Genomic DNA, 11,920 nt, shown 5'->3' on the forward strand with positions numbered 1-11,920 from the left:
GTTCTAATTTAGTTTTCCCAGCATCAGTTTAGCCCTCCTGCAAAGTTGGAATAGACAAGTTGAACTAATGAAAGATCTGAATGCAATGCAATTTAAGTACCCAGCTTCCATGGTCCTCCAGAAGCAAGCAAGAAGGCATCTTTAGTAGCCACAAACTCAGGCTGAACAGCTAATGGAACAAGCTTCTAGTGACAGTTTACAAAGTCAGCCAGGGATTTTATGTTTTACTGCGGGACAGCATTTGCTGAACAGGCCTGAGGGAAGAAGCTACATAAAGCCTTAAGACCTTGCTATCAGAGAGCTATAGTAAGAACCTGTGAGAAACAATTCTTAGCAGTCTCTGAACTCCTAGTGTCAGCTAGACCACAAGATTGAGTTATGGAGGACAGAATCAACAGCCACACTGATGTTTTAGTATGAAGAGTTGCTTCTGTTTAATATCATAAAGTAACATCACTTGAGATACTACAGTTTTATATAACAGTGTAACATCCATAAGTTTCTACATTTCCAGTTTGAGACAAATACTTGAATTCATAGCTTTTTTGCATTACAGAAAGTGCAAGAGAGGTTCATACACAAGACTAGTTGCATGACTGGCTGAATTGGGTACTAAGTCTGTATTCAAGTTGACTTTCTTCACTCTCCAGCAACTGCTTCAGTATTTAACAATACTATTTCAAGTTTATGCTTAGTATTAATAGAAAAACCTCTGACACATCAGCTGCCACCACTGGCCAAGAATGTAGATGTTACAGTGAGTTATAACCAACTGATTTAAAGATGTTAGTAAAGAGGTTTTTTAGAAAAGGTATGGTTTTCAAGAGATGAGGGACTACCTCACATTAATGGCACAGAGGTGGTACATCTGTTCCCAAGGACTCTAGGCATGGAGTGAAGCCATGATTGTCTTTTTGCTTTCTAACATACTGGAAACATGCCACACTACACCACGTGACAACTCAAACTGAGCAACATCAGGGACATTCACTGATATATATGCAAGAAGCCTATCTGCTTGTTCCATGTGTCTGCCAAGCCATCTTAACAGAAAAGCAATCCTAGTAGATTTCCCTCCCTGAAAAAAGCCATTTAGCACCAACAGTTAGTGTCTATGACTATCTCAGTGTTCTGTAATAAGTGTTTCAGCTTATCTGACCGTACAGTGTAGACCTCTAGTACTCAGGAGTCCAGCAGTTCTGTTAGACCCCAGAGGTATCCCCTTATCACACATGTATGGCAGAATGATAATTTTTCCATTAGTTAAATAGACAAGTATTGGATTTTTTTCCCCTACCATACAGTTTACATCTTTGTGACTCAGACAAAATCATATGTCCAGTCACCAATTAAAATTGAGTAGTATCCACTTAACTATACAACTGGCCGCTGTTGTGATAACAGGCAACTAACCTAGTTGTTTAAGGTATGGAGTGATAACTACTAATTCAATTCCCTTATGTGAAGGCAATACTTCCCCAGGTACATTCAGTTCCTGTATTTTAGGACAGTAAGTGCTACAGAAAGAGGAATTGTGGTGACAGTGTTTACAAGACACATGATTTAATATTGCTAAGCTCTTCTGTGAAGGATTGCAGAGAACTAAAGTAAAATTAACATCCACCAATTTGAATCTGGGTCTCCAGCATAAGTCCAACTCTCCATTTGCTTTGCCCTGAATTATTGTCTTCACAGCATGTTCTTTGAGGGTTTGTGTTTCAATCCACCTGGACTCATTTTAGATTACAGACATCATGGAACAGCAGCAAGATTGGCATACAGCAAAGTGAAACATGTAGAAAAATCATGTTGAGAAGAGGTCCAGTTATTCCATTTGTCTTTTTCTGGTTATGCCTAGTATGATGAAAAGGACTTAGTGTTAGGATGGCTATAAATTATAGTTTTATTTCTTAAACTAGCTTAGAGATACTGAGAACAAAACTAAAGCAATAAATAGCAACACTTGCCTTCTGTTAGAAGCCAGACAGTATTTCAGGGGAAGACTTAGAGTTGTGGCAGAAGAATAGATTTGCTAGTTTGATAGTTCATATTCTCTAATCAATAGCACAAAATTTTGAGTTACGTTAGTTTCTAGTAACAAAAGCTCTCATAAGAGCCCTTATTCTGTTTTCACTCCAGTTCACCCAGAGCACAAACCCACAATTATTTAGGGGATTAAATTTCAGAAAGCTGTATGGGGCTCTGTGTGCTAACACTCTCTTAAAGAGGTATCTGAAGGAATTTAGTGAGCCTTCCGAGTTTTGCAGCACATATTTACTCATTAACTTTCCTCAAGGAAAGGAAATCTAGATCTATTGTGGCCTTGAGACTTAAGTCTATAGAAGAATAAAATCTTTATTTCTAAGAAAGTGAAGCTGGCTAGTCTTAGCCAGAATGCAGCTATGTACAAGTCTGACTTGAGGTACTCTAGCAGAAGTATTCTTCTAGGGACTGTTTGCCATACTTCATAGGAGCAGAGTTAAGCTAGTGTAATTTTTAGCCAGCTCTTTACCAAAGGTTTTCTGAATCAAGTTCAGAGAATGAAGCAGGTTGTCTTATTGGTGGAATACTTACCTGATTTATGCAAATAGGTTGCTAAAAGGATCACCAAAAGGATCAGAAGGTGGTTTCTGAGATTCCTTCTATGGAAAGAGAGATCATAGGCTGTTAGTGGATTTCCAGTTTTCACTAGGTTTACTCTGCATGGCTGTATCATCTAGTTCCTCATTTGCACACCATCTAGAAAGAATGCTGCAGAATCCCTGCAAAACACACATTAACTATACTCCTTTAACAAGAAAACAGGGCTCTGAGGCCATGTTAGCAGTTATGCTAGTCTGAGGCAAGGTATCTTTCAGAAAAGCCATGTGTGCTTTCTGAACACCCATTTGGAGCTGAGCCAGCATAGTCATGATGAGATCCATTTTAGTCAAATGCTAGATGTCTTAAGTCAGCATTCTGGAATTGGATCAGAGTTTCCACCAGGGGCTCCAAGTGCTGTGTCCCAAATTGAGTGATGTGGTTAAGCCACTTCCTCCCCCAGGAGTTACTGAACATGGGAGGCTCCCATTTGTTCAGGAAGAGAGCTGCATAGTCCACACTGTTCAGTCTACTCCACAGAAAGGTAAGTATAACCCAAGTGGAAGACTTCTGCAGCTACATTATTTTGCAGTCTTTTGTAGAAGCTCCCAATACTGAAGAACTTCCTACCAGGTCTTGCAACTTGGGGAACTGGTTATGGACCCAAGCCAAGTGGCATCATACTTTGTTAGCCTTCTTGCAACAAATGCCCTCTGTTACATAAAGTATTAGCTCCAGACACACAAAAAGTTTTGTTCCATGGCCTCTACAGGCAGAACTAAGCTAGTGCTCAGACACAGGCACCCCTGTGGTTGAGAGGAAAGAAAGTCCGTGGGTGGTTTTTTGTGTGTTTTGTTGTTTGGGTTTTTAGGGTTTTTTTACTACTTACAGATGAGGCACTGGAAAGGTCTGTTTTAACTTGACTTTCAAGCAGGCCATCAGCTGACAGCACACTTTGTCGGGGAACAGGCTTTGGTGGTTCTAAGGAAGAGAGACATACTGCTATAATCACTTAACAGCTTTAACAAGTACTCATCTCTGCCTGTATAGCAACACCAAAGCCCATCTAATTAGATACACAAAAAACCCCACATGGAAGTTGCTTTGAGTGACCTCAAAATTTTATCTTGTGCTTGTCCCTCACTACACGTAAGCTAGATGGGACCTCTAACACTGTACAGACCTAGTTTATCTCATTCTAGTAAAGCAGTTTAAGCACTAGGTGTCAGTGTTTGGCCACTGATATTGATCAATTCGGTAACATTATTAGGGGAGACAGTCCTTCAACCTTGTTTCAGTAACTATTAAAACAAATTTTCAGTTATATCAGAAAAGACTAGTGATCAACCATCCCAATCCCTCAGCAGCTATCCAAACAGAAGGAAAAATGTTTTTACCAATCATTTTGGCAGACAGCTTGCTAGCTTCCATGTTATCATGATATGTACTATCTTGAGGAATGCCTGCTTTACTAGTAAAATAATTGCTGAAAGCTCTAGAAGCACCTGAAAGGCTTTGCTGCTCTCCTCTCCTTGCTGGTACTGCAGGTGGCTTTGTCAGCTGGAAGTCTTTGAACATTTCCTTGACATCCTTCACTTCTTTATCACCAAGTGGATCCAGAGCAATAAAAGCATCACTCTCTTTCTTAGATAGCTCCTTCTGAGGTGCAGTTCTAGGTGGTGGCTGAGGTGGGCTAGTTATTGACTTGGAGGGCAGTACAGATGAGGTCTGAGCAGGTAGTGTTGAAGTTGGAAACACACTACTCTGGAAGGGACTTACAGCACTGGATGTCTGTGCCCATGAACTAGATGAAACTTGTGCTGGCTGTGCCCAGAGACCAGAAGACTGAGGGGCTGCTGAACCAAAAGACGCAGGCTGTTTCCAGCTTGGCACTGCTTGAGTACTAAAGGCAAGTGGTTGGGTAAATCCTGTAGGCTGAGCAGGTATCATAGACCCAGAAAAGACTGATGCAGCCTGAGTGAAGGTAGGTGTCTCTGAACTCCAGTGTGATGAAGTTACTGGAAAGCCACCTGGAGGGAGATTGTTGTTACACAGCACTTCAGTGATCTGAAGACCTCAAGCAGGAGTATATATCAATTCAACTGAGAGTACCAGCAAAATATTTTTCATGTACTGTTTACAAACATCTGTTGATTTACACTTAAAAAAAATATCAAGTAATTTTGGGGGAAGGGGAGAAGGGGGTTAACGATTTTTACTTAGCTCCATTTTGGTCCTGGAAGAACAGAATTGAAGTTGATATAACAGAAGGAGAAACATACATAGTCCTAGCACAGAAGTGACAGATGCATTTGCCATATAGTTACTTTTGTGCAAATTAAGACTCTGCAGCAGTGTTATCCCAGCCTCCCCAATTGTGCTTGGCTCACTAGACCCTTGTGTACTTGAAGCAGCAATCTGCTGTCAAAGTTAAAGCAAAAAACCCTGTTCCAGTTAAGGATGCAGAGTTTAGGCTTCTACTGATGAATTGAAGAGTTTAGGGCAGATAGCACATGAATTGAAGAGCATGACACTACACATGAAGTAAATGAAAACTAGAACCTCTGTTTTGGTGTTAGCAGATATCTTAGACTGGAGCAAGACCTTCACTTTGTGAACTAACCTAGACCAGCCAATGGAGGTGCTGTAGTCTGACTTGTTTTGAAGTGGTCCGGTGAGCTAGTTGGCGCAGGTCCTCTTTGTACCGCTAAGGTCAAGCCGAGGCTCTCTGTAGTCGGCACAAAGAAGTCTGAGCTAAGTAAGTAGTTCGATGCAGCCTAGGAAGAAAAAAGCTTTGTAAGATGGCGTGGCAGAACACATGCTAGCATGATCAAGACTCCCTAGTCCAGAGCTACAAGCTGTTATTTCAGCTAGAACAGAGCAGGAAGCTTTGATATATCCTTTAGAGACCAAGTATAAGAGTTTTAAACTTCACCATTTTGTTCATGCCTACTGAGATACATGGCATTAAGTCAGTATAATATATAGTAGTCACAAGTCAACAGCAGAAGAATAAGACTTAAACTGACAGATTTATTTGCTATAGTATGAGCTTCCCTCTGTCCCCCACCCCTCTAAACATTCCTGGTCAGTCTGCAGTGACCCGTGCAGTTGTAGCAAGGTCAGCAACAGAGTTTTGCATTATTTGAGTCCAAGACAAATGCAGCTGACCCAGAGCCACCCTGGGTGTCACTGAGATTGCCCTCAGTAGGCAGGTACTGAGAAGCTATATAGGTTTCTGTAAGCTAGTACTAGTACCTCATTGTTATGAAACCACAGGTTGATGGGCATACAGCTATCTTAACAGGTTCTGACATTATGTATCAATATACATAGCAGCATACTTACCAGACTTTTACAGAAGTATGGCAGCATTAAGGAAGAGAGTATATCATTTAGTGACCATAGCTACTGTGAAGCATTCATGAATGTTAGAATGTACCATGGCTGCAGAGAGGTTAGAGTAAGCATGGAATGTAGAAGAGAAGTAGATGTGAAGCTATTTAGCCAGTTACACAGTATGAAGAAATAAAAGCTTCCTTCACCCAGCTTCTTTAAGTAAGCGCATGCATATCACCATTAATTACTTGAACGTTGTTCACCTTGACAGACCTCCTTCCTCTTCCTGGCTTGGTACTTTGTGGTGGTGGGCTAATTGTTATAGACTCACTTGACATGACCTGGATATTGCTTTCAGAATCCAGCCTTACTCCATTCTGCAGAGATACTCCTTTGGAAGGACCTTCCACAGACAGGCTTGACGGAGCTTTAAGAAAGCCATTCTGTTCTCTCTCCGGTACCCCATTTGGAGTTCTTGCTCCAGGCGACTTACTCTCAGGTGGCCACTGGCTTGTTAGTGCTTCTTGTTTGACAGTTCTATTAGAAATCTGGTCAAACTGTTTACCAAAGTAGTCTATATCACCATTTGAAGCACCATCACCCACCAGTGATAAGGTACTCAGACCCTCCTTCTTCTGATCAGCAGATTTTAGAGAATCAAGTGAAGGTGGTGCCGATTGGTCTGGTTGTGCAAAAGGATCATCACTGAAAGGGTCTGGATTAGGTGTGGGAAAGAAGCTGAGATTGGTAGTGAAGGCACTCTCAGGCAAGAAGTGTGGCTGTGACTTTTTTTGTGGAGTAGAGGTTGTGATGCCATTCAAGAAGAGATCCTCTTTTGTAAAAGTCTGTTTGGTCTCAATTTCAGAATTTAGATCCACTAACAGAATCTCTTTAGCTTCCTATTTGTTCAAAAAGAAAAATAAAAGTTTTATGTAGGACTTGCTGCATAGTAGACAAGCTCAAGGAAAACAGCTGCAAAAGGAGAGATCCTAGCATCCAACATTCTACACAAATAAGTATTCACTGTGACATAGAAGATGAAGCTTTAGTGCAACTTCAAAGTCATTAGTGCAAGCACTGCTGGCTGTGGTCAAGTCACAGCTACTTAGGTTCAGAAACTCGATGTTAAAACCACCTCTTCTAAGATGCATTAGTTAAATATCAGATGTTTGTTCTACAGCTTAGAGACTGTAGAGTCATTAAGCACTAATTACACCTAGGCTTTCACTTGAGTCCAGAACCCCTGTTTGAGATCTAGTCCTTTGTTTTAACAAGTTGTGAAATCACACTGCCTTACCATGACTTCAAGTTGCAGTCTTAGCTTCAGAGTAAGATTGGAGAGCTATTTTCCAGTGGAAGATGTTAACATGTCACCTCTCCACCAAGCAGGCAATAGAAGGGCATAACCTGGTCACTACCTGGATTGACAGCACCAATTGTATCATGGCTGATGATAGCTTACAGTGCCAAAGTAAACTGGTAGGATCTTGGGGGGGGTGTCATGCTGAGCTATGACAATGTTTGCACACTTTTGTAGAGTTAGGCCACATCTTGAGCTAGGGCTACTCATCCAGAATGGCCAAGAGACCACTGAGGGACTTACATAAGGATTCTTGAGGATTACTTGAGGCCTTGTATAGAGAAACAGGAGCAGCCTCATGTCCACAAGCCCTGATCCTCATGGGTGACTTCACCCTGATTTGTTGGAGGGACAACAATATTTGTTGGAGGGGCAATCCAAGAGGTTTCTGGAGTGCATTAATAACCTCCTTCTCTAAGGGATAGAGGAGCCCATAAGGAGAAGTGCTATGCTGGACCTTGTTCTCACCACCAAGGAGGGGCTGGTGGGGAGTGTGAAGCTCAAGGGCAGTCTTTGCTACAGTGACCATGAAATGGTGCAGTTCAAGTTCCTTAGGGCAGTGAGGAGGGCACACAGCAACATCGTTACCCTGGACTGCAGGAGATCAGACTTTGGCCTCTCCAGGGATATGCTGGGCAGAGTAGCATGGGGTAAAGCCCTGGAGGGAAAAGGGGCCCAAGAAAGCTAGTTAATATTCAAGGATCACCTCTTCCAAGTTCAGGAGCTATGTGTCCTGACAAAGAGGAAGATAGAACACCAGGAGGCCTGCATGGATGAACAAGGAGCTCCTGGACAAGTTCAAACACAAAAAGGAAGCCTACAGAGGGTGGAAACAAGGACAGGTAGCCTGGGAGGAATACAGAGAAACTGTCTGAGCAGACAGGGGTCAGGTTAGGAAGGGCAAAACCCTGATAGAATTAAATCTGGCCAGGGACGTCAAGGGCAACAAGAAAAGCTTCTATAGGTACATTGGTGATAAAAGGAAGACTAGGGAAAATATGGACCCTCTCCAGATTTGAGTGCACCCTCAGCAAGTTTGCCAACAAAACCAAGCTGTGTGCTGCGGTCAACACGCTGGAGGGAAGGGATGTGCCATCCAGAGGGACCTGGACAGGCTGGAGAGGTGGGCCCATGAAAACCTCATGGAGTTCAAGGTCAAGTGCAAGGTCCTGCACATAGGTCAGGGCAATCCCAAGCACAAATACAGGCTGGGCAATGAGTGGATTGAGAGTAGCCCTGCATAGAAGGACTTGGGGTTCTAAGTGGTATTAGAGCCAGCAACATGCATTCACAGCCCAGAAAGCCAACCACATCCTGGACTGCATCAAGAGATGTGTGGCCAGCAGGTCAAGGGAGGTGATTCTGTCCCTCTACTCCACTCTTGTGAGACCCAGTTCCAGGGCCCCCACATAAAGACCCTTCGAGTGGGTCCAGAGGAGAGTCACAATCAGGGGGATGGAGCACCTTTCTTACAAGGACAATCTGAGAGAGTTGGGGTTGTTCAGCCTGGAGAAGAGAAGGCTCCGGGAAGACCTTATAGTGGCCTTCCAGTACTTAAAGGGGGCTACAGGAAAGATGGGGAGGGACTCTTTATCAGGGAGTTTAGTGATAGGATGAGGGGTAATGGTTTTAAGCTGAAAGAAGGTAGATTTAGATTAGATATAAGGAAGAAATTCTTTACAGTGAGGGTGGTGAGACACTGGAACAGGTTGCCCAGAGAAGCTGTGGCTGCCCCCTCCCTGGAAGGGTTCAAGGCCAGGTTGGACAGGGCTTTGAGCAACCTGGTCTAGTGGAAAGTGTCCCTGCTCATGACAGGGGGGTGGGAACTAGATGATCTTTTGGGTTTCCAACCCAGCCCCATTCTGTGATTCTATGACTAACAATACAGGGTTATCTTTGTCATGGTCTCAAGTGAACTCTGCTGGATAAGAATGGCACTAGCTACTCTAGTTAGTAAGTAGAGTATTATATCCCTGAGACACTAGTACACTGATGATAGCTAAACAGATGCCCCAGTGAAACGAGAAACCAGGACTAAAAGTAAAAACAGATCTTATTACTAGGACTAAGTTTTCTCTCAAAGCAAAAGCCAAGACAGCTAAGCTAAATTCTACTTACTGTGGGACTGCTCATATCAGGAGGTGTGGACATATCCCCAAACAAGTCCATTTGGTCAGTCCCCTTGAAGCAAGAAATATTGAAAGAATTGGTATCTGTTAGAGTTCTTGCAAGAGCAAGAATCAAGCATTATGCTGATCTACTGTAAATGCATCTATAAATACTGCTTTTTCCACACAATGTGGAGGCAGTTATGAACTCCTTAATGGCATCAGCATAAAGTTCTAAAATTTAACCTACCAGTTTCACTTTTTCAACTTGATCAGCAGGTAGTGCTTCACCACCATTCTGTAATAGATTGATAACAGTATCAGCAATAATTGAAGGATCTAAACTTGCCTTGAACAAGGGACTTGCAGGCTTCAAAGAGTAAATGATGAAAAAAGGAAGTATGAGGGAGATCACTACTCAGCATTAATTCTTTAGGACCCTTTTATTTCCATTTCAATGTAACTGGGCACCTGATATTGCCTCCATAATTCTGGCAGTGTAAACAAAGTCAAAACTAGTCGTTTTGCAGTAGCATACCCAATCAAGTGAGGCTGAGTTGGAGTGACTTACCTTAGTCTTACTTGCTTCTTCACTCTAAAGAAGAAAAGAAGGCTTTTAGTACCTAGATATCATGTAGAATATCCAAAGCCTTTCCATCTGGAGAGCTTACCAGAGCTAGAAGGTAAACAAACTGCTAGTACAACTACCAACGAGCTTCAAGTAATCCTGGATTTAGACAGACCTCAGTGTCAAATCTTACAAGAGCCCAAAAGCCAAGCCAAAGTTGAAGCAAGCTTTAGTTCTACACAGACTAATACAGCTTCTGTAATTTTACTCACCTTTTTCTTGTCATCATCTTCCTTCTTCTTCATATTATATATTAGTTGGAAGAGGTCCTTAAGATCAACAACTAGAGGCTCAGCCTGAAAAAGAATGTAGATTTCAGGCCATGTACTACTCCTCCCTGGACTTCCACTGAAGCAAGCTATGCACCAAGCCAAACTTTCCAAAATGGTGCAACAGTAAGGTTGAGATAACAGGAAAAACAAGAAAGCTTATGCAGAATCTAAGGGTAATGGGGCACAAACAGTTTAGGACTGTTAACTCCACAGGAAAAGTGGATGTATTTTTTTACTAAAAAACATGCATGTTTGTAGTGCAAGATTACATAAGTGCATGGCAAGTCCTAATCATATTTCCCCAAAAGTACAAAGTTTATCCAAGCTCTCTGGTAGTCTCATGAGGGAAAAACCATTTTGCATTTGCCTGTTTTCTACCAACTCCAACACTGAACCTAGAGAAAGCTTCTATAGTTAAAACTCCATTTATTTTAAACAGGTTGAAAATAGTAATTCAGCAAGGCAAGCATAAGGTAAGATTATCATCACCTCAAATGTATAGAGCAGCTTTAGGCGGTATCTGTATCAGGATGAAAATCTAGTGTGAACTAGAAAGGCACTGCATTCCCTGCACATCTGTTAACAGGAATGATTTGATTGGTTGCTGAAATGGTGGCAGGTTCAGCTATACCTAATTGGAACTTTTGCTTGAGGCATACAGCAGCTGTGTCAATGTCTAAAGTAGGACAAGTCCCCCTGTTCAGCCACTACCTTTGTCTCAAGCAGGGAATCTGCTGATCAGATCTCACTGTTTATATCTGAGAATCATACTCTCCTATCAGGGGTTTTAGACATGCAGCTGCAGCAGAAGCCATTTCAAGAGTTATCACCTTTGAAAAACAATACAGCTGCAGCAGTCTAGAGCTGCAGAAGTCCTTCTCAGCTAGGCAAGTTTGTGTTAAAAACAACAAGCAGCAAGTAAAGAGCTGTCTACAGCTTGGATAAGCTTATAGGCTGGCAAGCAGCAGCCTGTGGTGAAAACCCCTGGGAGAACAGACTCCGCTCCAGAGCGCACACAGAAGCCTTTTGTACTTAATCTACAATTCCAGTGAAGCCAATACAACACAGGACTCTGATAAACTAATAAAAGAGGCTTAGGAGAGGGTGTTACAGCTGTTACTAAAGTAGTAACATGCTCCAGCAAGAAACCCCTCTAGTCCCATCTATAGTGGGTCTGAAGTTTCCAACAGGTTCTCCAGGAGGGCAGGCAGGAATGTGTATGAAGAAATTACTAGCTTTGGAGTCTTGGCTCATGAACCTATTATAGTGACTATTATAAAGACATTATCATGACAAGCTAATAAACTGTTTAGGAAGCTTCATAATACTCAGCGGTAATTACAAGTAGCTTGTTTTCAATACTGCTTATGTGCAGATTCTCTTCAGAGGCACAAACTCTGCATACAGGATTTCTGCATGGGGGAAACCTATCACAGAAGGATCAGAATCTCTCCCAGAAGTGACTCTAGGAGGACCAGACCTGCCATTCACTAGCCCCAGAAACACTAATCGCAATTGTGTAAGCCTGTTTTCACTGCTGCACAAGACAAAGCATCATGAGAACTGGACTAGTGGAGTGCTAACACCATTCCTGTTAATTCTGAGTGAAGCTCTGGCTATTTGACTCAAGAAT

The 11,920-nt window shown here is 42.3% G+C and overlaps 1 protein-coding gene across 2 annotated transcripts in view; it reads right to left on the reverse strand.

The window, feature by feature from the left end:
* Nucleotides 1-409: 409 nt before the first annotated feature.
* DAB2 (DAB adaptor protein 2) overlaps nt 410-11,920 on the reverse strand; it is a 28,097-nt gene continuing 16,586 nt past the window's right edge. Inside the window, exons 6-15 of one of the 2 annotated variants that reach the window (XM_074856575.1) lie at nt 10,228-10,311; nt 9,959-9,982; nt 9,638-9,685; nt 9,398-9,460; nt 6,183-6,818; nt 5,204-5,357; nt 4,086-4,610; nt 3,470-3,561; nt 2,575-2,642; nt 410-1,854 (exon numbers count right to left, since the gene is read on the reverse strand). In XM_074856575.1, coding sequence (XP_074712676.1) covers nt 2,580-2,642; nt 3,470-3,561; nt 4,086-4,610; nt 5,204-5,357; nt 6,183-6,818; nt 9,398-9,460; nt 9,638-9,685; nt 9,959-9,982; nt 10,228-10,311 — 1,689 coding nt within the window. In that variant the 3' untranslated portion in view covers nt 410-1,854; nt 2,575-2,579. The remainder of the gene's footprint in view (nt 1,855-2,574; nt 2,643-3,469; nt 3,562-4,085; nt 4,611-5,203; nt 5,358-6,182; nt 6,819-9,397; nt 9,461-9,637; nt 9,686-9,958; nt 9,983-10,227; nt 10,312-11,920) is intronic. The other variant, XM_074856576.1, reaches the window with a different exon arrangement.

The sequence above is a fragment of the Strix uralensis genome, chromosome Z (genome assembly GCF_047716275.1).
Source record: "Strix uralensis isolate ZFMK-TIS-50842 chromosome Z, bStrUra1, whole genome shotgun sequence".
Taxonomy (NCBI): Eukaryota; Metazoa; Chordata; class Aves; order Strigiformes; family Strigidae; genus Strix; species Strix uralensis.